The following is a 24,186-nucleotide window of genomic DNA, read 5'->3' on the forward strand; positions in this document are numbered from 1 at the left end:
TGTAGACCCAAAATTATCTTCATAGAATCGATTGGAAACCTAGGCATGATTTGTGATTATACTATCTTGTACTTGGGTTACAAACTCCATTTTTTTTTTTAATATCTACCTTGTACATCTTGTAAAAATCACAGCAGTGTTAACAGACAAACCCCAAGTTTGTTTTGTGTGTGTGTGTGTGTGTGTGTGTGTGTGTGTGTGTGTGTGTGTGTGTGTGTTTTAAGATATCTAGTCCCTAAAAAACCCAGGTTATTCTATGTATCTCCTTCACATGCCGCGTACCTCATCCTGAAGACAACGACCCAACAGCCTTTCATTACAGGTTTATATTCGGGCCTTTGATTTAGTCTCCCCCACACCCACTCTCTGAGCGATTGAAAAACACCCCAACCCTCTTCCTTCCCCCACATTGTTCCCTTCAGACAACACAATAGAGCTGGTATCCTGGGGTGCTATGCACCAGTTCATAGGACGCGGTTATTTATGTATTTTTTTCTTCGCTAGTGACGAAGTAAATTCATTTCTGGGTGATCTTCAATTAACCTTCCCCCTCCCCTAACCCATATGCGTCAGTGTAATCGAGGCTTCCTCGTTGCACACACACACACACACACCCCATCCCCCCATGAAGCATCTCCTCACCCATGATTGTACGCTTCTAACCTCCGTACACCAGTACTCCATCCCCCCATCGTGAACACGTCCCGCCCCATTCGAAAAATCGTCAGCCATACACTAGTAAACTTCACCTCCCATACAACAGCTTCCCCATTCAGTACTTCGTCTCCACGACAGACCCATCACCTAACACCAGCTCCTCTTCTGTGGAACACCTTTGTCATGACGAGTAAGCGTCAGGTCAAAAGGTCACGTCGTCATGATTCAGGAAGAGCCTTCAGGATATGGAGGTCACCGATGGTGTACCGCAGGTTTCGTACCTGGTGCCACATTTCTGTCTTGATCTTAGGTCGTGCGGTCGCGGTCTTTGAGTTATACGTACAGTTACGAGTCGTACCTTCGTCTTTAGTGGTCGTACCTTCGTCCCCTAAGGGTAGTACAGTCGTGCTCAAGGGTTTAAGGTGCATCAGTTTCCCTACGTCATCACTTTTTAGAATTCAACTGACCCTAAGAGACGAGTGCGAATAATCATGGTAAAAGTTTCGCTTCAAAAGATTACGTCAAAGCTTTTAGGTTGTATTATATATGTCGTGGAGATGGAGCAGGTAACTGTGACTGAGGAACTGACTGTTCAGAAGAAATACATTAGCTTCATACACTCGAAATGAATTTTTGAGATGAATTTCGTGGTTTATTTGAAGGGTAAATAGACCATTATTTCAGTCTTATTATTTTGATTCCTTCCATATGATTAATTTCTCTGATCATAAAGTTTCTTTGTTCTGTTTGCAATTTTCTTGTTATCTGTATATCTTTTTTGTCCGTCTATCCTGCCATCATTTATATCAGTAACTTTACAGATATGTATACATAATTACTTACATTTTGCCTTGGCATTTCAGATTTTCCCAGAGAAATAAAGTTGTCAACTCCTTTTATAATTTCTTAGAGTGAGATTATCAGTCATTTCTTCTATATTGCTTCTTCATTAACAATATAATCACTGTTACTTTCCTCTTTCTCCTTAGATATAAGTTCCTTCAAAAAGTTGTAACTCATATTTCTTATCATTTTTGTACTTTGTGTATACCATCCCTCCTTCTTTTTCCTGGTCCTTTCCAGTTCGTGTTTACTGTCCATTCTTCATCTTGTTCCATTCCAGCGGTCGAAGATCAACGTTTATAACCGTATGTGGGAGTTCATGTCGTCTCGGAAGTACGTTTTCACGTCGACGTACGAGGAGGGGATCGAACGCGTGAGGACCTCGAAGGGCAAGTACGCCTTCCTGCTCGAGAGCGTCAAGAATGACTTCATCAACGAACAGCTCCCGTGTGACACGATGAAGATCGGCCAAAACCTCAACTCTAATGGCTACGGCGTCGCCACCCCAATGGGCTCACCCCTCAAGTAAGTATGGTGGAGGTGGTACTTGGAGGTTGGAAGGTTGGAAGGCAATGATTGAGGTTGAGGACATGGCTCTTAGGGGGTTGCGTAGTGGGTTAATGGTTGAGGTTGTCAAGTATGAGTGTGTGGAACTAAGGGGTTTTAAGAGATCAAGTGCGTCCTATTGATGTTGTTAAGTAAAAGTGTGTGTGAGGTTTAACGTTGAGGTTTTTGACATAGATTAAATGTAGACTAGTGTTGAGTGTCTTTATAAATTGAACTTTGTTAGGTTTGCTCTTTGAGTTCCTGTCATTAAAGATATAGAAGATTAATGTTAAAGAAATTGATATATTATTGCTAAGAGATCAGTGTTGAGGTATTTAAGTACGTAAGTAGGTAAGTAGGAGGACAGGTGGAGACTGTCGAAGCACTTGATCCAAACCCTCTGTAGAAATGAGGAGTGAGTTAGCGATGCTAAACAGACATGTGAAATATACAGAATATCCACATAAGAGTGAGACTCTTGTTATACATATTAACGCCTCAGTTTTCACTAATATCTATGTGAGTTCTGAATAACATGGAGAATTGAACTCTAGTATGAACACTCAATTACCTTTGTAAGACGATGTAAAGCCTTGAGTACGATGACTTAAACCTTGGAATATGATGGGTCATCATGCTCAGGGATTAAGTCATCTCACTGTAAGTGTTAAGTTGTTTGGCCCAAGATATTATTAAGTCATCGCAGTCAGGGAATCAAGTCGCTTTACTCAAGGAATCAAATAGTCATGCTTAAGGGGGTTAAGTCTTGTCCTTCTCAAGGAGTTAAGTTGTACTCAAGTTGAAATCTGGACTGAAGCGTTGAAAGCGTTATATTGATAGGGCTTTTGTGACACTGGAATTTGTTGATGGCGTGCTGGTCCAGTGGAACGAAACTTTATTAATTCACTGGAATCGGTTCATGTCATGCCGGTCCTCTGGAACGAAACTCAGTGGATGGTTGCCAGGCCTCTAGAACGAAACTCTAGTAATGCATGTTAGTATCGTGGAACGAAACTCTGTGGATGGATGGATGTCCCCTGGAACGAAACTCTGTGGATGGATGTCGGTCCCCTGGAATGAAACTCTGTGGATGGATGTCGGTCCCCTGGAACGAAACTCTATTTCCGGATTAACCTTCCTGTTGCGCCGTATATTGAACCTCCGCCTCGACTCCCGTAAAATGTAATAAATTTCATATCCCATCCGCCTAAAATATTGCGGTATTTGTTGCAATAAATTTTCTCTGCCAGGCTATTATTGTGTAATTTTTTTTTTTTATTAGCAAATTCTTCCCCATCGCGGCTGAACAAATTAATAATTTGCTGTATGATCACCTCTTCGTTGCTAGTAGAGTGTGTGTGGTCAAAATTCTCGTTGTTAAATCAAGTCGTGTCCGACTGGCGTTCGAACCCATGAGCTTGACTTTACAACACTTGGGGACAATGATGTTGTGACCTTTTAATCTGACCCTAAGGGTAAAGTTGAAAGGTACAGGCCGTCATACCCAAGGGTCGTACCTTCGTGCTCAAGGATCATACCCTCATGTTTAAGGGTCGTACCGACCTGCTCAAGTGTCGTACTGTCGTGCTCAAGGGCCATACTGTTGTGCTCAAGGGTCGTATCGTCGTGCTCAAAGGCCATATCACCTTGCTCAAGGGTTTGTACTGTCCTGCACAAGGGTTTCATACCGGTATATTGAAAATCGTAAACAATACAAAAAATTTTTAATTGGCAAAAGAATAGGGTGTTATGAACCAGATATTTTTGCTCTTTTTTATTAATTTGTTTCACACCTTAACCTTCAAGTAGCCTTAGCTCACTAGTGACATTGGTTCGAACTGTTTATAAAGGATTGAATCCTTAGAAGTCGACTATCTTTCTTTTTATATCTTATTCTGTTCACTTGTCTCTGTGGCGCCACTGGACAGTCGTGTTGTGACAGTGGTTGCACATAGAATCTGATGTGGAAAATTTATCCCACTGTGGAATGAATAAGGATAGTTTGCTAGCTACCCCACTGCTAAAATAAGAGGTACTTTACTAGCTTCCCCCACTGCTAAGAACAAAGGCGAGTTTATTAGTTACCCCACTACTAGAAACAGAGGCTAATTTACTAGCTACCCTACTGCTAAAAGCAAAGGAATACTTAACTAGCAACCCCACTGCTAGTAAGAAAGGCTAGTTTACTAGTAACTCATTACTAGTTACTCCACACCAAAAGAAGAGAGAGAAAAAAAGATATTTATCAGTTCGTCTTCGCCATTCCTTGTCTCCACAACCTTCTCTCACGAACCAAAATGGTTCCACTTCTTCCATGGTTCTCCTTCCTGCAACTAATCTCTGGCTCGCGTTAATTAGATATCTATATTTAAGGGTGATTTAACATTCACCTAATTTACCTTTTAGAGGCGTCGCCCCTGTCTGAAGTGTACTGTGACGAATATATTTTCCCTAGTGTTTTATAGCCAGTGGTGTAACGTTCACAGTGGTAACTTGACTACAGTGGGTAGGGCATTCCGCTCCCCTACACTAGTAACGGTGCTGTTTACCTCACTAATTACGGTCTGACGTAGTGGTATGACCCCTTTTAATGAGTTCTAATTAGGCCTCGTAATTTGTGAGGGGTGGGTGGGTGGTGTTGGGGGAGAGAGAGAAGGGGAGGGCCTGGCGTGTTGGTGGAGGAGTGCATAGAAGGGTGTCTCCAGGGGAATGGGGGAGGAAGGGTGTATGTGTCACATGCCACCTGTGTGTCACACGCGGGAAATGGAGGAGGAAACCCCCTCCCCCTTCCCCTTTCCTTCCCATTCTTCCTAGGGGCGCCTCGAGACGCGCGCGCGCGTGTGCTGGCCTGTACGCTGAAGGTCTCACGACTTGAGTTAGAAGCAAGAGATCAAAGAATTTCCTGGAACTTCTGGCGACCATAACGACTAGAGGGAGCGAGACGTGGATGTATGGAGGAGACGTGACGGAAGACCCGGATGGTCTGCGACGAGAGGAGACGTGACGGAAGACCTGGATGGTCTGCGATGAGAGGAGACGTGACGGAAGACCTGGATGGCCTGCGACGAGAGGAGACGTTTTCAAGGGTCGTACCGTCGTGCTCGTGGGTCATACTGGCGTGCTCAAGGGTCGCACCGTCGTGCTCAAGGGTCGCACCGTCGTGCTCAAGGGTCGCACCGTCGTGCTCAAGGGCCGTACCGTCGTGCTCAAGGGTCGTATACCGTCGTGCTCAAGGGTCGTGCCGTCGTGCTCAAGGGCCGTACCGTCGTGCTCAAGGGCCGTACCGTCGTGCTCAAGGGTCGTACCGTCGTGCTCAAGGGTCGTGCCGTCGTGCTCGAGGGTCGTACCGTCGTGCTCAAGGGTCGTACCGTCGTGCTCAAGGGTCGTACCGTCGTGCTCAAGGGCCGTACCGTCGTGCTCAAGGGTCGTATACCGTCGTGCTCAAGGGTCGTACCGTCGTGCTCGAGGGTCATACTGTCGTGCTCAAGGGCCGTACCCTCGTGCTCAAGGGTCGTACCATCGTACTCAAGGGCCGTACCGTCGTGCTCGTGTCGAACCGTCGTGCTCATGGGTCGTACCGTCGTGCTCAAGGGTCGTACCGTCGTGCTGAAGGGTCGTGCCGTCGTGCTCAAGGGTCGAACCATCGCGCTCAAGGGTCGTACCGTCGCTCTGAAAGGATTAAAAACATAGAGCATAGACAGCCCCGTAGTTTGGAATGGAGCGGACGTAGTTATGGCGTCGTGTGAGTACACGCAGGCCGTAGTTGTGTGAGCTGAGGCTGCCATTCGTAGCTGAATGTGGTATACAGCTCTTCTGATTATGGCCAGGGCACTCACGGAGGACGTGGTTGGCGTGGTAGTGGTTAGGAGAACGTGGTTGGCGTGGCAGTGTTTAGGAGGACGTGGTTGGCGTGGCAGTGGTTAGGAGGACATGGTTGGCGTGGCAGTGTTTAGGAGGACGTGGTTGGCGTGGCAGTGGTTAGGAGGACGTGGTTGTTGTAGCAGTGTGTAGGAGGACGTGGTTGGCGTGGCAGTGGTTAGGAGGACGTGGTTGTTGTAGCAGTGTGTAGGAGGACGTGGTTGGCGTGGCAGTGGTTAGGAGGACGTGGTTGGCGTGGCAGTGGTTAGGAGGACGTGGTTGTTGTAGCAGTGTGTAGGAGGACGTGGTTGGCGTGGCAGTGGTTAGGAGGACGTGGTTGGCGTGGCAGTGGTTAGGAGGACGTGGTTGGCGTGGCAGTGGTTAGGAGGACGTGGTTAGCGTGGCCGTGGTTAGGAGGACGTGGTTGGCGTGGCAGTGGTTAGGAGGACGTGGTTGGCGTGGCCGTGGTTTGGAGGACGTGGGTGGTTGTATCCTCGGCAAGGACGTAGTTAAGAGGGTGATTAGGACTTCGAGGAAAAACGGGTGAAAGGGTGATTAATGGAAGAGGGAGGTGTTGTGGGGGGTGGGGGGTTGGGGGGGGTGTAGATGAGGTCAAAGGGAACAGCGAGGCAAGGTCACGTAGGGGAGGGAGAGGATGGAAGAGAAAGCGATGATGGAGGAGGGATGGAGTAGCGCGCTCGTGGAAAATGATGGAGGAGGAGATTATTCGAGGAAGGGAGATTAAAAGAAAAGGAGGGAAAGGGAGGAGGTGTGGTAGTTCTGTAGGAAGGAAGGAAGAAATGAAAGAAGAGAAGGAAGAGAAAGCATGAGAGGAAAAGGGAGTTGCTGTTAGCAGGAAGGTCACGTGAGAGGGGGAGAAAAAAAGGGAGATTTGCAAGGATATTCACGTTAAGGGAGACGAATGTGTGCAGTATAGAGGGAGGGGAGCGTGGACACCTTGAACACAACGTGCGATGACAGTCACCTTAGATGTGGATGGCCTGGCCCTTGGTGGCCCTACCAACGTTGCTCAAGGGTTGTGCTGCCGTCGTGCTCAAGGGTCGTGCTGTCGTCGTATTCAAGGGTCATGCTACCGTCGTATTCAAGGGTCATGCTGCTGTCGTCGTGCTCAAGGGTCGTGCTGTCGTCGTATTCAAGGGTCGTGCTGTCGTCGTATTCAAGGGTCATGCTGTCGTCGTGTTCAAGGCTCGTGCTGTCGTCGTGCTCAAGGCTCGTGCTGTCGTCGTGCTCAAGGGTCGTGCTGTCGTCGTGCTCAAGGGTCGTGCTTACAGTCGTGCTCAAGGGCTCGAACGAGAGTCATTCTTTAAGTTAACATCAGCGGGGAGAAGCAAGGAAGCATTGCGGATGGCTTTTGTCTTTCACAAGTTTGAGGCTTTGTTGTGAGAGAGAGAGAGAGAGAGAGAGAGAGAGAGAGAGAGAGAGAGAGAGAGAGAGAGAGAGAGAGAGAGAGAGAGAGCTCTCCTTGTAACTCGTTTCAAGTTGTAAAGTTGAACGTGTAACGAGAGTGTGGTGGAAGTGAGGTTGTTTTCGTGTTTGTATTGACGGCGTTGGAACACTCGCGAGACCTTGAAATAATAATAATAAGTTTGTGGTAAGCATCTGGTCGCCACAGCATGGTGAAAACCCAGACGGAGGAGAGGTAGAGGGTATCATTTCCCCTTTGAGAGGGTGAAGGAAGAAGGAGACTAGATACCGGAAAAGGGGAGGAAAGAATCACCTGTGGGATTAAGGAGGAGAAAATAGACTCAGCGTGAAATTTAAGGAGGAGAGATGAGGGGTAGGTGGGAGTACATAGGAGGGATAGATAACAGAAGAGCTGATGGTCTGTGACGAGTTTATCTGTAGGAGGACACTAACAGAAACCATCACTCCTTATCTCGGTAGATAGAGAGAGGATATTAAAACAGAAGATAAGGAGAAATACAGATAACAGAAAACCTTATGATCCAGAGATAGAGACAGGATGGTAATGAAACCTTTTTGGAAGATTGGAAAGACATAGATTCGTAAAGTGAAAGGGGATTACATATATATACACAGAGGAAAGATAGAAGCTCCATAGTGGTGCCTGGAATGATGAGAGGTGGAGGATACATAATGACCACTGTAAGGATTGAGGATCCTGGGAGAGCGTTCACACGTCGAGAAATTATCACCTGGGATCATTTCCTCTCGGCCTGGTCGGAAACATCCTCAGACCTTCTGGAAATCTGGGTCATTAAGCCCCCGTACATTACTCGACTCTGGGAAATCCTTCTTCAGCACCGGGCGGGAGTTCCAGCCATTATCACGCTTCTTGTGCCAGCAGAGTCTGGCTTCCAGGACATGCTTAACAAGTCGAAAAGTAGGGTTAATGAAGGGGCGTCTAGGATTTTAGATTAAAACCTGGATTATATATATATCGATCGCGTGGAGGAGTACTTGAGAGTATTCATCATCTTTTTCATCTTTTCCAGGAGGTCTGATTGTATTCCAGTAAGTTCTTCGTTCTGGGAGTATTGCTATGGACGTTGTGTTGTGGTGTTCTCTCGTTCTTGAGTCTTGCTGAGGGCGGTGTTATATCCTGTTATATTGTATCCTGTTATATCCTCTCTATTTTTTTCTGTCCTGGAATCTTTGGGGAATATTGTCACTACCTATACGTCCTCAAGCTGGTTTCAAAACCTAAGGGTCAGGTCAAAGGTCAACCTATCACCCTCAAAGGTCATTACTGTTTAGATCAAAGTTCCAACCTTCAATGGTTCTCAACGGATTTTAATAACGATTCGTTGATGGATGTAATAACGTTTCCAGTGGCTCTAGATAACGGTTCAGGGAGTTCCCAGAAGCGAACCAATCATGTTCCAGTACTGGTCTTGAATCAGAGGTCCGTTCATAAAGCCACTTCGAGCCTCACACTTCTAGTACTTATCATTGTCAGTCTGGATTTTCGTGATGGATGATTCTGATTAAAGTTAGAGCAATATGCGTCTGTCTTCAGGAAGTTATGGAACGCTTCTTCAGGATGTTTCAGAGACTCGGGTTTCTGAATGATGAAGGTCTCCATTTATCACCGTCTTTAGGGAGACAGAACTCCAGCGGAGGGAACACGTTGCCCTTTTAAGTCAGATATTATTTGAGTACACGAGTGTTGTGGTTTAAGGAAGGTGATATTGTTGAATGAGGTAATAGTTGTGGATCCGAAATCCAGGCGTAAAGAAGGCAAGAAGGAGAGAATGAAATCGAGAAACAGAAGAGAGAGAGAGAGAGAGAGAGAGAGAGAGAGAGAGAGAGAGAGAGAGAGAGAGAGAGAGAGACAGAGAGAAGCGGTGAATTAAAGAAAAAAAAAACAGAGGAATTATGCCCCAAGCGGTACTTAAAGAAGAGATAAGAGAACGCAGATATTACCCTCCTGACTGTCGTGTGAACCATATGAAGAACGGTATATCCTAACCTAACCTAACCATATGAAGGATGGTGTTTCCTAACTACTTAAGGTTCCGGGCTCGCCTCGGCTCCACCCTGAGGAACTTAGCCCATCCTTCAAACCTCTTAATACCCGACCAGTTAATGCAAATTGACCACCATCTTCACTACAATGATGTATACGTCAGGCGTGGTGATGGCGAGGGAGGGGCTAGAGGGGCTTCTGAATGCGGGGATAGAGGAATTGAGCATCTCTGAAGACACGATGATAGTGATGATGATGATGATAGTGATGATGATGATAGTGATGATGATGATAATGATGATAGTGATGATGATGATGATGATGATAGTGATGATGATGATAGTGATCATGGTGAAGGTAGGGATCGATTGATCCATAGATGATGGTGATGGTCAAGTGATGGATCAATTGATCCATAGATGATGGTAATGGTGAAGAAGCGATTGATCAATGATGATGAATGAAGTGATTGATCAGTTGATCCATAGATGATGATAAGGATGATGAAGTGATTGATTAAAAGATGATTGTATTCATGCTGTTCTTGTTATTATAAGTGAAGGAATGAGAAGAGAGTGTTGATAGTTTGTGGTGATGAGAATGGTAGATTACTTGAAGATAGGGTGAGACTATTTTATATTTGCGCCTGATAAGAGGCATTGAAGTGAAGACGAAGGAAATGAGAAGATAAACAAGACAAAGGCATGGATATTGGAGGAAAGGAACGGATTTTGAATTAATGGGAAAATGTAAAACGAAAACGAAGAGGAGGTAAGATGGGGAAAGAAAATAAAGCAAGGATCTGTGAGGAAAATGTTTGAAAGAAAACGGAATAAGGTAACCTTGATATCACAACTTCAAGTTTGTGGGAAGAAAACAGATATATTGATACGGAATAAAAGGGATTTTACATATATATATATATATATATATATATATATATATATATATATATATATATATATAGTTCCCAGAAAAGAGAGGTTTTAAAATGGAATTGATTTAAAAAGAATTGATTTTCTAGTTATGCTGTATATTTGAGGGTATGAAGGGTAAATATTTTGAATTACCTTAGCTTAGGGCAAGATTTCTGGGTTTGAAACCATCACACTTCGAGTAGCATCAGCTACAGCTGGGAGATGTAGATGATGCAAGATTTTTTTTTTGTTTGTATTTTAAAAGATTTTTAAGATCTCGGATCGAATTGCGAGGAATTAAATTGTAACTTGCGAATTGTTGGTGAAATAGTTGTGGTTCATGGAGGATCTTGTATTTTACCAGTAGGAAGGTAAGAGAGAGAGATACAAGTAGGATGATATTGAGAGAGAGAGAGAGAGAGAGAGAGAGAGAGAGAGAGAGAGAGAGAGAGAGAGAGAGAGAGAGAGAGACCCCCGACCCACCGTGGCCTCGAAGGAGGAGTTCGTTTGCTACAAGAAAACTCTCTTTTATTTGTAAATGTGGCTCTTGTTGTCCATGTTTTGTCATTCTGTTCGGGGCTGCAGAAGGCATTAGATGTGAATATTACTTTTGGTAAGGTAATCCGTGTTCCTTTTTCTTCATCTTGATATTGTCCTTTTTTATTTATGTATTTACGTATGAGCGTCACTTGCCAAGTTACTGAGGTAGATAATTTTTTTTTTTTTACTTTATTGTGTCCGTAAATGACACGCTGTGTGTAAATGCTGTTTGTTTTCCAATGTAGACACCAGAGACGTCTGAATGACCCTTTAAAAAAAGAGGAAGGTTTTCAAGGGTCAAAGGTCAGGGTTTTTAGTGTCTTTCTGTTGTTAGATAGTTAAGTCTTCTTTTGAATTGCTTGTTAGGTGTTCCTCGAAGCTGTACATATTAGAACTATCAATTATGTTGTTATTGTGCTTGGTGCCATATAGCAGGGCATCCAGTGTGTTTTGTGTTATATATTTCTACACAAGCAAGGGCAAACCAGCAAACGAAAATGATTAAACAAATGCAAAAAGCATAAACACGATGACTGATAATGGAGATTGGAGGGAGAGAGAGAGATTGGGAAGAAGCTTTTCAATAAGCGAAGAATTATGGCACACACTGTTCAAATGATTCACACGTGTCAGGCACCATGATAACAAAGGAGAGGATCAAAGTTGGGTCACATGGGATCGAGGAGGTCTGGTATCTGCAGTCGATACCTTACAAAAACAATATTGATGGTTTACCAGAAGGGATTGGAGATTATAAGCGCTTAGGAAAGAGTGTATTAAGAAGAGTTGCCAAGAGTTTAGATACAGTAGAAGCGAGATTAAAAGAATTAGAATGGTCTTTTAGTTATTGTAATGGTTGAAGCAAGACGAGCTTCGAAGAAGGTTTTGGGTTTTGATGTAGAGGGGAAATATAGACGTGTAAGGAGCGGCGCTGGCATGGAGGAACACACACCTTTAACGCGAGAGGAAGGGAAACCATCTGAACCTTTCTTTCTCCTCAGTTTATCTGGCGTTGTAGAAGATATCTCGAGAAAGCTTTTTAGATCACGAAAAAATAAGAGACCAATTTACATTTTTGTTTTATTTTTTTCGTCACAACTGCCTTCTGCTTTTCATGCGTTATGATTGTTGTACATATTATTTACTTCTAGTAAGTAAGTTGTTCTAGTAATATCTGTTATAGGTTTTTATGAACTTTTCCTTCAGAAAAAGTAAATTTATTTTTATATGGTTGTTTGTTAAAGGATTTGTTTGTTTGTATATCTGAAAACTGGTATGAATTGTGATAATGACTCATGGTAATCAGAGATAACTCTAATGAACCATCTGTAATGAACCATCTGAAATGAACCATCTGAAATGAACCATCTGTAATGAACCATCTGTAATGAACCATCTGTAATGAACCATCTGTAATGAACCATCTGTAATGAACCATCTGAAATGAACCATCTGTAATGAACCATCTGATAATGAACCATCTGGTAATGAACCATCTGTAATGAACCATCTGAAATGAACCATCTGAAATGGAGATAGTTTTAATTTTTCGTGATAGACGTGATTGAAGTAGACATCTTTAATGACACCTGCGCCAGTTTTTACCACAGTCAATGCCAGTTCAAACGATGCGCATACCAATTGTGACGATGCGCAAACCAGTTCTGACGATGCGCATACCAGTTAGCCATACGTACGCCAATTTTAACCATACGTTCCTCGTTCGAATGATGAGATGCGCCAGTTTCAATGATACTCACACCAATTTTGACATTTTGTAGGTATGAAATTCGTAACTATCCCATACACCCATTTTAAGTATACATACACTACTGCAAAATGTTTATGTGTGGTATTTTTCCCCCGTTTCCAAAAATGTTCTGGAACATAGCAAGTTTACAGGGAGCTGGAAACCATCAATGGATCAGCATTTTCCAGTAATCCTCCAGTTCACGGAATGGGAAAATATTCTGTATGGAAATTTTCGAGGACCCATAATCATGGAAATAGGAGCGTCCACGGCGATGGTATGGATACCACGAAGGCGTCATTACTATGCATTTTGGAAGGAAGAGGGAAAGAAAAGTATTCATGTCATGCATTTTGATTTCTTTTGCATATTTGTTATCCCAGAATGTGAGGTTAAGCAGACGAAAGGAAGAGATTTAGGTTTGCGCCACCTTGTCTCGTTGGAGACCCCAGTCCTTGTAGGTAGAATGTAGGGTAGTTTTTGAACAGGATTTTGAGATATTGAATCGAGTTATATCGTTGATTTGTACTTTTAAATCATTACTTCTAACTACGGTTATATTTTATATGGTAATGCTCCTCTCTTAAGCCACAGGGTGGGGTTATAATCACCTATTGTGTGGTTATTATATGTGTTGTGACGGTGAGAGCATGTGACACTTTTGTGTGTGTGTGTGTGTGTGTGTGTGTGTGTTCATAGACAATGAAAGAGGAGTCATAACACGGTCATATAACCTGTGGATATCAAGGCGACCACACTCATCAGTATTAACTTACTGTCGTGTTCTTATGTTCTTCAAGTTCGCCACCAGCAGTAAGTTCTGAGCAATTCTTCAGGTTTATGTTATGTTAATGTGTTCCATCTTTACACACATCCTCTCCCCAGTTCTCATCTGTCGTGTCTTTATGCTAAACGTGGCAGAAAAATGGTCATTGTTGTTTTGGTCTGTTTGTGTGCTGAAGGTACTGCTGTCGTCTGGATTTTCTTCAGTCATTTTTCAGTGATTCATGAATGATAGATAGATACAGTGATAGATAGAAGTATACATAGAGACAGGTAAAGAAATAAGATGGCTACAGCTGTATTCCCCCAGCATCATTACAGTCCTTCCGATATCGATATATAATTTTTTTTTCCCCTGATGCCAAAAACATCCAGACCAACGCGGAGTCTCAAATATTTTCAACAGATATTTACTGATACCGTAAATCAGGTTCATATACACGGCCCCTCCTAAATGTTGACTGCCAGACGCACAAAAAAGATGTTCCTGTTTGTATCCCTGAAACTGTCGTACGGGTTAGCAGCCAGACCACTTTTATTTCTTTTTTTTGCTCATAGAAGAGGTTCTGTTTGGGGAAAGGAGGACGGAGATAGGAAAGAGGTGTTCCATGGAGAGGTTGGAATTGAAGGTATGAGCTGTGGAGAAAGGAGAAATAAAGTAGGACGAGAGAGAAGTAATGAGAAAAGGGAGTGAGGTTGGCTGTCGGTGGCTTTAAACATGGCTTTCTGGGTCCTGGAACTATGGGAGCGGACGACGAAGAGAAGGGAGAGATGTGGTCAGAAGGGCGTGATAGAGGAAGAGGGGGGCATAGAAGGAGAGAGAGAGAGAGAGAGAGAGAGAGAGAGAGAGAGAGAGAGAGAGAGAGAGAGACTTGTGGAACCAAAGTCACAGGGAATATGTATAAAGAACTCTTTAGATATTTATATGTCTTGAGTTCGCTGTAGCCTTCGACCAGAGGGAGAGAGACAGAGAGAAAAAGATACAAAATGATTGGGAATTTTTTATACCTCAAGGAAAACGTGTTGTGGGAAGCCTACATCCAGAGTCGCTGGGGGTGGGATGGAGGAGGTGTGGCGGGGGACGGCTAAAGGGCTCCTCCGAGGCACGTCCTCTCCTGCAGAAGGCGTTGACGCCGTCTCTCATTACTACCACCAGGACCAGCGGACTGAGGAGGCACAGGAACATACACAGCCTCATATATTCCAGCATTAAACGCGCTCCTCCAACTCTCGTTTGACTCCATTAGTGCCGCGTCACCCCATTACCCCTCTCTCTCTCTCTCTCTCTCTCTCTCTCTCTCTCTCTCTCTCTCTCTCTCTCTCTCTCTCTCCCTCTCCACACACACATTGATGCTCCCATTCCAGTCGTGCTCACGACGCTAACTGCTCCAGCCTCCCATACAAACATTCCTCCTCTCTGTCTCTGTCTCTCTCTCTCTCTCTCTCTCTCTCTCTCTCTCTCTCTCTCTCTCTCTCTCTCTCTCTCTCTCTCTCTCTATCCCCTCCCACTGGTCTGCCCCTGAAAGCTGGGAGGAAACAGCATCACTATTGGTGAGTCCTTTGAGGATATCTTCTTCCTCCTCCTTATTGGTCAGGAGGTTAACGTGAGAGCCCCTTCCTCTTTCTTATTGGTCAGGAGGTTCACGTGACAGCCCCTTGCGTTATGGTCGCTTGTCTGTGACGTAGATTAGTACTGCTTGTGGACATTTGTGTGGGTATGCTTGTGTGTGTGTACATTAATTACTTGCATACGTTTGTGTGCTTGTTTTGATGACTGTGTCTTTCCCTACACGTCGAAGCTTTAGAACTCTTTATCTTCTTGTGAATTTCCCAATAACTATGACCTGGCAAATTGTTAAAAAAAACAGGTCTTTTTTCACTTCCTCCAAAACTCGTAAATACTTTCCCTTTTCTCTTTTTTTCCCTTCATAATCCTCTCTATACTTTCCTCTAAAACTCGTAAATACTTTCCCTTTTCTCTTTTTTTTCCCCTTCACAATCCTCTGTATACTTTCCTCTAAAACTCGTAAGTACTTTCTCTTTTCTCTTTTTTTCCCCTCTCATAATCCTTTTCTATACTTTCCTCCAAAACTCGTAAATAGTCTCCCTTTTCTCTTTTTTTCACCTTTCATAATCCTCTCTATACTTCATTTAAGGCCAGGTCTTGATGTGGACATTCTTCCGTGAGTGGAGCCTTCAGTGTAATAAAAAGAAATCTGTACTCGAAGTGCGCCATCTCATGTGTGTGTGTGTATGTGTGTATCCCTGTCTTCGTGTGAGCGTAGCGCTACGGGAGGCCCAGGAACCATACTGTGCTAACGAAGAAATATCTTCCTCACATTTGTCCTCATAAAGACCATAAGAAACGAAGCCGAGGGATGATGATGTAGGGTGATCCTCGGGTGTGGCGGAGGTGTTGTGCACACCAGGGGTGTGGGAGTGTACCAGGACGAGGGTGAGGAGGAAGACCCATGTGTCCGCTTGAAATTGAGGACGTATCCTTAGAAATCAGTCTGTGTTCAGTGCAGTTCGTCAACTCGCGTGATGTCTTCAGGAGGTGAATGGGTCTAGACTCCTTCATACATGTATATACATCCATGTATATGTATAGGTAAATATCTGTGTATATAGATTTGTATCTGTTTCCAGATAGAGTAAAGAATGACAGGGAAGGGAGAAGGACTGGTTGGAAGTGGGGAAAATAAAACGAGTATGTGAATAGAGACAGATGATATATAGTTGTAAACGAACCAAGAAAAAGGTGCCATGGAGGTGGTAGAATAATGAATGAAGAAGAGGAAGAAGACAAAAAAAGAAAGAGGAAAAAATGGAAAATTATGAAAGTTTTGAAATGAAAAAGGGAACTGAAAAGGGGGGGGGGAAATTAATGTTGGGCAAGATAAAGAATTTGCTCAGGACACAGGCAGAGGCGGATGGCATGGCGTCACGGGAGACGAAGAATGATGATTCGGGCGAAAAATGGGCAAAAAAGAGGAATTGGAATTCTGAAGAAAACGAGGGGTTGCCGGGGAGAGGGGGGGGGGGGGGGGGGGAGGTGGATGTCGGTCAAAGAACAATGGGTGATGAAGGACTGGAGCAAAGAAAAAGAAATACAAAATCTTGCAGAAGAAAAAGAAGAAGAAGTGTAGAAAAAGAAATGGAAAGAAGACGAATGGAGACTGAAGAGGACATAGAGGGGCGTCCACTGAGTGACATAGAGGACTGAGCCAATGAGAACAGAACCTGAGGGAGACGAAGAGGAGGAGGAGGAGGAGAGGGATAAGGTGTGAACATTATGATGAATGAAACGCGCGTGACCACACAACGCACGATTAATGACATCCCGGTTATGGTGCTGCGTTGAGACCGCCCACCTCCCCAGGAAGGGAAGGGAAAAAGATCTTGCTTGAGCGTGGAAATGATTGTCGTAGCGTTGGCTGCTGGGATGTGGATATCACTCATTGATGAGGTAGATTCTGTTGGGATGGTTCTTCGACCGACAGCGTTTAAGGAGCGTTGAAGAAATGGTTTTCGGAGCGTTGGTGTACGGTGGGAATAACTTGTTCATACAGTAAGTTCTGTGTAGTAAGGTCTTCTGAGGTATATCTAGAGGAGGGAGGGATAGATCGTTGGAGCGTTGTTAGAACTGGGAAATAAATATGGTTGGGGATATCTGTAAGGTTGTGGTTGGACGGAAGTGTCTTATGCAACACGGAGAGAGAACAGGAACTGCTTCTTGAAGTATGGAAAACATCTGTTGTTAGAATATTGTTGAAGTAAGAGGAACATCTGTTGTTAGAATATTGTTGAAGTAAGAGGAACATCTGTTGTTAGAATATCGTTGAAGTAAGAGGAAGATCCCTTGGACCATTTCTGGAATTTTTGGGAATGCTATTTCGGAGAATATCTGAAGGAAGGTGTTTGCTCACTGACCCTTATTGAGCGTAGGGGCGTTGATAATGGAGATGCGTCGTTGGATATGGCTTAGATTTATCTTTGTTTGTATACTATGTCGTCCAGAACTCCCCCCATCATCCCTCCACTCCTCCTCCTCCTCCTGGAACGTGTGTGTATTGGGCTTCAGCCTGGAGCTCCTCGTCGCTGGAATTTATGATCGACAGATGACACATTATGAATCAACACTCAGGAGCTCCAAAGCGGCCCCGATATTACTCAAGAAATGAACAGATCTGGGACGAACTTGAGAATTGGTGGTGCAGACGGTGAGAGAGAGAGAGAGAGAGAGAGAGAGAGAGAGAGAGAAGGTGGGCTGGGGAGAGAGAGTGTGTGTGTGTTTCTTGGTGATTTTGAAGCTGTAGGTTTGGGGTAAAAGAGCCGGTGTGTGTGTGTGAGTGTGCGTTTGCTATTTTCGTCATAGATTCTGAGTTCTAGGTCTTGTGAAGGAATTTGGGTGTATACGTCATGCTGTTGGACCCCTAGTGTGATTGCAGAGGAGGAAAAGCATATGTTTGGCCCTTGTGGAAGGTGAATTTTGAGTGTTAATTCTTTGAACGTTATTAAGGCGTATGGGATATAAATTTTGGGGGCCAATAGATATATACAAGTTATGGGTTAGGGGCTGGGTAGATTTTGAGCTTTCATAATATTACTGACTAACAAAAGTTATTGAACTTCTATCACATAGCAGAAGTTTTACCATGTCTCTTTTAAAGTTCTGCTGAAGAACATGGCTATGTTAAAAGATCTTATGATATACTATGGATATGTTTGTTTATTTAATTGAGGGATGAGTGAATCGGGTAATTATGACTCATTATTCATATTCATCACTAGATATATGAATTCAAACATTGCACTGAATGGCCATTATATAAAGTCATCACATCTGAAATGTTTCTAGAAATTGATTATATTAATTTTAAAAGCTGGGATACATTTAACAAGAGACTGACTATTCCAAACACAAACGATCTAATGAAGTTAATAGTTGTTTATCCCGAAGCAGAACGAGCTTATGTTGCGTCATATTTGCATATCACAATAGTTTCTAGAAACAATGCTTGATGGCTAGAGCAATATATTGCATGTTTAGAAGGGAATGTTTACCTAGAATTACCCACTTCTAGACTAACCAGAAACTATCTAGGTTTCCAGGCAAGGTGGAAGGAATCGCGGACATGAAGTTACGAATCAGAGATATTGTTGTATAGAACCATGAACTAAAATGTTACGATAAATAAGCAATGGTTGGACTTTCCTGATATTATTAGAATGAATTTTGATTTTATAGAATATATATATATATATACATATATATATATATATATATATATATATATATATATATATATATATATATATATATATATATATATATATATATATATATATATTCCTATAAGGCCACCGGGAAATAAAACACGATAAGTTCCCAAGTGCACTTTCGTGTAATAATCACATCATTATATATATATATATATATATATATATATATATATATATATATATATATCATTACAAATTAGTATAATTTCCCTGTCAAGGTCTCAGGCCCGTATTTCACCTCATGGATTACCCTCCATTTGTCATTCATAAATGAACTGATTATTTTCATGTTTATTTATGTGTATTGGCGGCTGATCCAGTATGATAACGCGGGAGAGATTTATATGAGTCAGAAGAAGGTCTTACTGAACACCTGATTATCAGCTTCGTGCACTGTGGATTAACTTGAGTACGACCCTTGAGCACGACGGGCACGACCCTTTAGGCTGACGGTACGACCTTTGGATATAATGGTGTAGCCTTTGACCTGACCCATAAGCTGAAGACAAGTTGAAGGTCAAGGTGTCATCATATACTCTCGTGTTTACTGAATGATTATGCTCTTTGAGTCTCATCCAAACCTCGCGATGACCTCATTGAATCACTTGAAAAATCAGATTACCTTCCCAATCAGCGACGTAACCTAATCCTGGCTAACTTGTCTGGAGGAGTTGACGTAGATTGGTTCAAGGGTTAAAAGGGAGGACTGTGTTGTCGTACGGTGCGCGCGTAAGGGAGGACTGTGTTGTCGTACGGTGCGCGCGTAAGGGAGGACTGTGTTGTCGTACGGTGCGCGCGTAAGGGAGGACTGTGTTGTCGTAGTGTGCGCGCGTACACCGAATCAGCGACTAACAAAGGATCGATTTTCGTCGGCTCACTAAGAGAATTGGCCTCGTTTCTGTGATGGTTGTCTGGTAGCATCATGATCACACGAGGTTGGGATCGGGGACGGGGAGGAAAACTCGACTGTAAACATTTGCCTCATTAGTACATTGCCGGCGTTTTGTAAGTGCTGACTTTGGCTTCGCCTCATCTCTTGACATACGCTGGCAAACTGTTGATCACTTCACCGATGTGTTTTTTTTTTTTGGGAGAGTTCACCGGGGCAGGAGAGTGAAAATGGAAGTAGGAAGTTAGAAAATATAGAATATCTACATGGAAAAGAATATGAAATATCAGAATGAAAAGTAAGAATATCCTACATCATTACAATGACCTTTGAGCACGACGGTACGACCCTTGAGCAAGACGGTATACGACCCTTGAGCACGACGGTATGACCCTTGAGCAAGACGGTACGACCCTTGAGCACGACGGTACGACCCTTGAGCAAGACGGTACAACCCTTGAGCACGACGGCACGACCCTTGAACAAGACGGCACGACCCTTAAGCATGACGATACGACCCTTGAGCACGACGGCACGACCCTTGAACATGACGGTACGACCCTTGACCACAACGGTACGACCCTTGAGCAAGACGGTACGACCCTTGAGAAAGACGGTACGACCCCTCGACATGATGGCCAGAACTTTTGACCTGATTATAATGTTTTACATGGGTTAAGCAGTGGAAAGAATTCCACTTTAGAATTCCACTTTGGTTAGATCATTAGGTTGAGGCAATAAAAAAAAAAGCATTGAAATCTAGGCCATATTTGCATATAAATATACAGCACTTACAGATAATGTGATTTATAGAGGTATTACTAAGGATTATTACCAAGTAGATATCAACATGATGTACGATATTGATAAACTTGTGAATATTTAACGAAGCGTATTTATTAGGCAAATACGTCCGTAGCACCAAGCGATATTAAAGACTTTGGGTTTGAATTGATTATGCACCACCACACACGCCATTGCCACGTCTCTTTCTTTCCTTACACCGCTAAACTTTGGATGTTCTTTACCTTTATATGTCCTCTATGTGTATAAAAGTTAAGTCCTACTCCTCTTTAAAAGGCAGGTTTTTCCACTTTTCCTCTTCTCCTCCTCCTCCTGCCTCCTCCTCCTCCTCCTCCTCCTCCTCCTCCTGTTCTTCCTTCCTTCCTTCGCTACTTTACACCTTCCTTGCAGCTCATAAAAGGTCTGGCCTTGGTGAATGGAGATTTCGAGATGACAAAAAGGACCTTACAGCCATTGGTCAAATTTGAGTACACACACACCCACACACACACACACTCACACACACACAGACACACACACACACACACGACCAAGGTGTCTCAATACAGCGTAAGAGATGAACATGGACCATTTTCCATGATCATTTCTGACGGATAAAGTGTGAAGGATACTGGAAATTTTGCGAGTGTATGTAGATAAATCGTGGCATATGAAAAGACTGCGTACCGTGGAGAAAACTGCGTTTTGGAAATGGCATAGTACCACCATTTCTCAGTGTACCATTTCTCAGTGTACCATTTCTCGATTAATAATTCCTAGAGGAAGACGGTACAGGCCTTGAGGTCGACGGTACGACCCTTGAGCACGACGGTACGACTCGAGCACGACGGTACGACTCCTGAGCACGATGGTACGACCCTTGAGCACGATGGTACGACCCTTGAGCACGACGGTACGACTCTTGAGCACGACGGCACGACCCTTGAGCACGATGGTACGACTCGAGCACGACGGTACGACTCCTGAGCACGATGGTACGACCCTTGAGCACGATGGTACGACCCTTGAGCACGACGGTACGACTCCTGAGCACGATGGTACGACCCTTGAGCAGGACGGTACGACCCTTGAGCACGATGGTACGACCCTTGAGCACGACGGGTCGACCCTTGAGCACGACGGTACGACCCTTGAGCACGATGGTACGACCCTTGAGCACGACGGTACGACCCTTGAGCAGGACGGTACGACCCTTGAGCACGATGGTACGACCCTTGAGCACGACGGGTCGACCCTTGAGCACGACGGGTCGACCCTTGAGCACGACGGCACGACCCTTGAACTCGACGGAACGACCCTTGAGCCTGACGGTGTGACCCCATTCGACATAATAGCCTGAACTTTGACCTGATCCTTAATGGTCGTATTAGAGGTCAAACCTAAGACTCGTACCGTCTTGTGTGGGGTGAGGGGAGGGTAGGAGGTGGGGAGGGTATTTACTTAACCCCACAGATTATTTGGGAACCGATAATCGTTCGGGATGTACCCCTGATTATGCTGTGGGTAATTATAGCTTCACCATCAACAGATGATCCGTCATCATTATGTAGATAACGTGTTATGATAACAGGGGTGACTATCTGACGAGCAGTCGGTCTTCTTGCTGGCATGCTATAAGGCTGAAAGTCCCGCTGGACACCACGGCTTATTTACCCTCACGGCGCGGAGGTGGTTAGTGTGAAATTGCACTTTTAATGCTGGGTTTAAAAGAAAGTTGACTTATTATTCCTTTCTCGTAGGAGGTAAATATGAAAGCTTGGAGAGGGGTATTGTACCCTGAGTCCCCGTGGGAGGTAAATGCAAGGCCTTACAGGTTTATTTTATCGAGAAGTTTTCCGTAGGAGAGAAGTGAAAGAAGAGAGAAAGATTTGAGTGTGATTTCTGTCTATTCTATGACATTCCAGAAATAGATCTCCGACTTAATTGGACGAGAGAACGACCTAACGATGCAACCGCTTGTTCATATAGGCCAGACCATCGTATATAAGGGTCGTACGGTCATCCTTGAGTCGTACTGTCGTACCCAAGGGTCGTACTTAAGGTGTTTATGTCGTGAAGACAACCTCTCTCTCTTGAAGTTTGAGTGACATACGATTGTAATTATCTTTCGTAAAGGTATTCCCTAATATTATCTATTGTAAGACATTCCCTCCATAATGTCTACCGTAAAGATATTCCCTCAATAATGTCTTCCTTACGATATTCCCCAAATATTATCTACCGTAAGATATTCCCTCCATATTGTCTGTTGTATTGCCCTCCCAAAACCCAGTCTGGCTTCATCTGTTCATAATTCATGGAATCGAACTCTTGCAAGAGGAGTCTATATTTTTGATCAGTATTTTACACACACACACACACACACACACACACACACACACACACACACACACACACACACACACACACACACACACACACACACACACACACACACACACACAACACACAGTGAGTGTAGTGAAGCATTTCCAAGCTCGCTAGTTGTTACGTTCAAACGATTCCCATTTAAGTACCTCCCTTCCCCCCCTCCCTCCCCCCTCCTCCTCTCCCTAACCCCCCCTAAAACCTCCCCTCCCCCACTGTCAGCGTTTAATAAATTGAACGAGGAATTATGTGGCAGATGGGAATGGGGTGAGTGGGTATGAGGGAGGGACATGGTGTGCCTCTCCTCCTCTTCCTCTTCCTCTTCCTCTTCCTCTCCTCCTCCCTCCCTCCCTCCCTCCCCACACCTCCCCCCTCTTCCTCTTCCTCCTCCCTCCCTCCCTCCCTCCCCACACCTCCCCCCCGACACATTAATAGGTTATATACCGAAACTTTGGATATTACCTGAACGAGTATCAGCTTTAAGGACTGAATGAGAAAAGGGAGGTGGGGGTGTTGCATTTTTTTTTTTTTTTATTACATTAAGGGACTTGCAAAGAAAATGTGAGTGAGGGGGATCCAGTCTCTTGACTTTTACAGTTAATCTTGTATGAGACGTTCCTGAATATATATATATATATATATATATATATATATATATATATATATATATATATATATTCATACTATTCGCTATTTCCCGCGTTAGGGAGGCAGCGTTAAGAACAGATGACTGAGCCTTTCAGGGAGATCCTCACTTGGCCTCCTTCTCTGTTCCTTCTTTTGGAAAATTGAAAAAAAGAAAATGAGAAAGGAGACTTTAGTAGAATTAAAAGAAGTATTGAAATACATCCCAAGGCTACGAGATCAACATGAAATGATTCGATGAATACTAAAGTCAACCTTCCTTTAGAAGTGGAGTTAGTACACTATTTAATACCATAATTTACTGCATGATATCTTCAGAATAAATTTGTGTATCGTCATGTTTGAGGTGATATATTAAAATCGTCCCGTTAGAATTGACAAGACGTGAAAAATTGTGATTTTGACTTACTGGCCGCGAAACCTGAGCACGTCTTTGGTTTTGTAGGGAAGGAGGTGTGAGGGGAGGAGTGGGGTCAAGTAATCGCTATAGGAAGAATCGGAAACGTGAGGTGAAAATATAACTGTTTAGACCTGGAAATATTGAAGCAGGATCTATTATAACTAACCCTTAAGGGAGGGGGGGACCTAACACGTGCTTATACGCTTATGAAAACATAGCCTGCGTAGTGAACGGATTCGTACGAAAAGCGTATGAATATACGCACACAAATAAGGACGTAAATCCTGTATTGACAGGCATGTATATTTACCCGGGGCTCATGTTGTGGAATACATAGCCGACAGGTTGAACATTCTCTCGGACACACACACACACACACACACACACACACACACACACACACACACACACGCACAAGATCCCCCCCAAAACCCAAATAGTATAAACACA

At 43.8% G+C, this 24,186-nt stretch overlaps 1 protein-coding gene across 1 annotated transcript in view; it reads left to right on the top strand.

The window, feature by feature from the left end:
• LOC139765856 (glutamate receptor 1-like) overlaps nucleotides 1-24,186 on the top strand; it is a 1,264,866-nt gene that overhangs the window by 1,162,680 nt on the left and 78,000 nt on the right. The window contains 1 exon segment of the mRNA XM_071693701.1: nucleotides 1,781-2,025. Coding sequence (XP_071549802.1) covers nucleotides 1,781-2,025 — 245 coding nt within the window.

Source organism: Panulirus ornatus, chromosome 56 (genome assembly GCF_036320965.1).
Source record: "Panulirus ornatus isolate Po-2019 chromosome 56, ASM3632096v1, whole genome shotgun sequence".
In the NCBI taxonomy this organism is placed as follows: domain Eukaryota; kingdom Metazoa; phylum Arthropoda; class Malacostraca; order Decapoda; family Palinuridae; genus Panulirus; species Panulirus ornatus.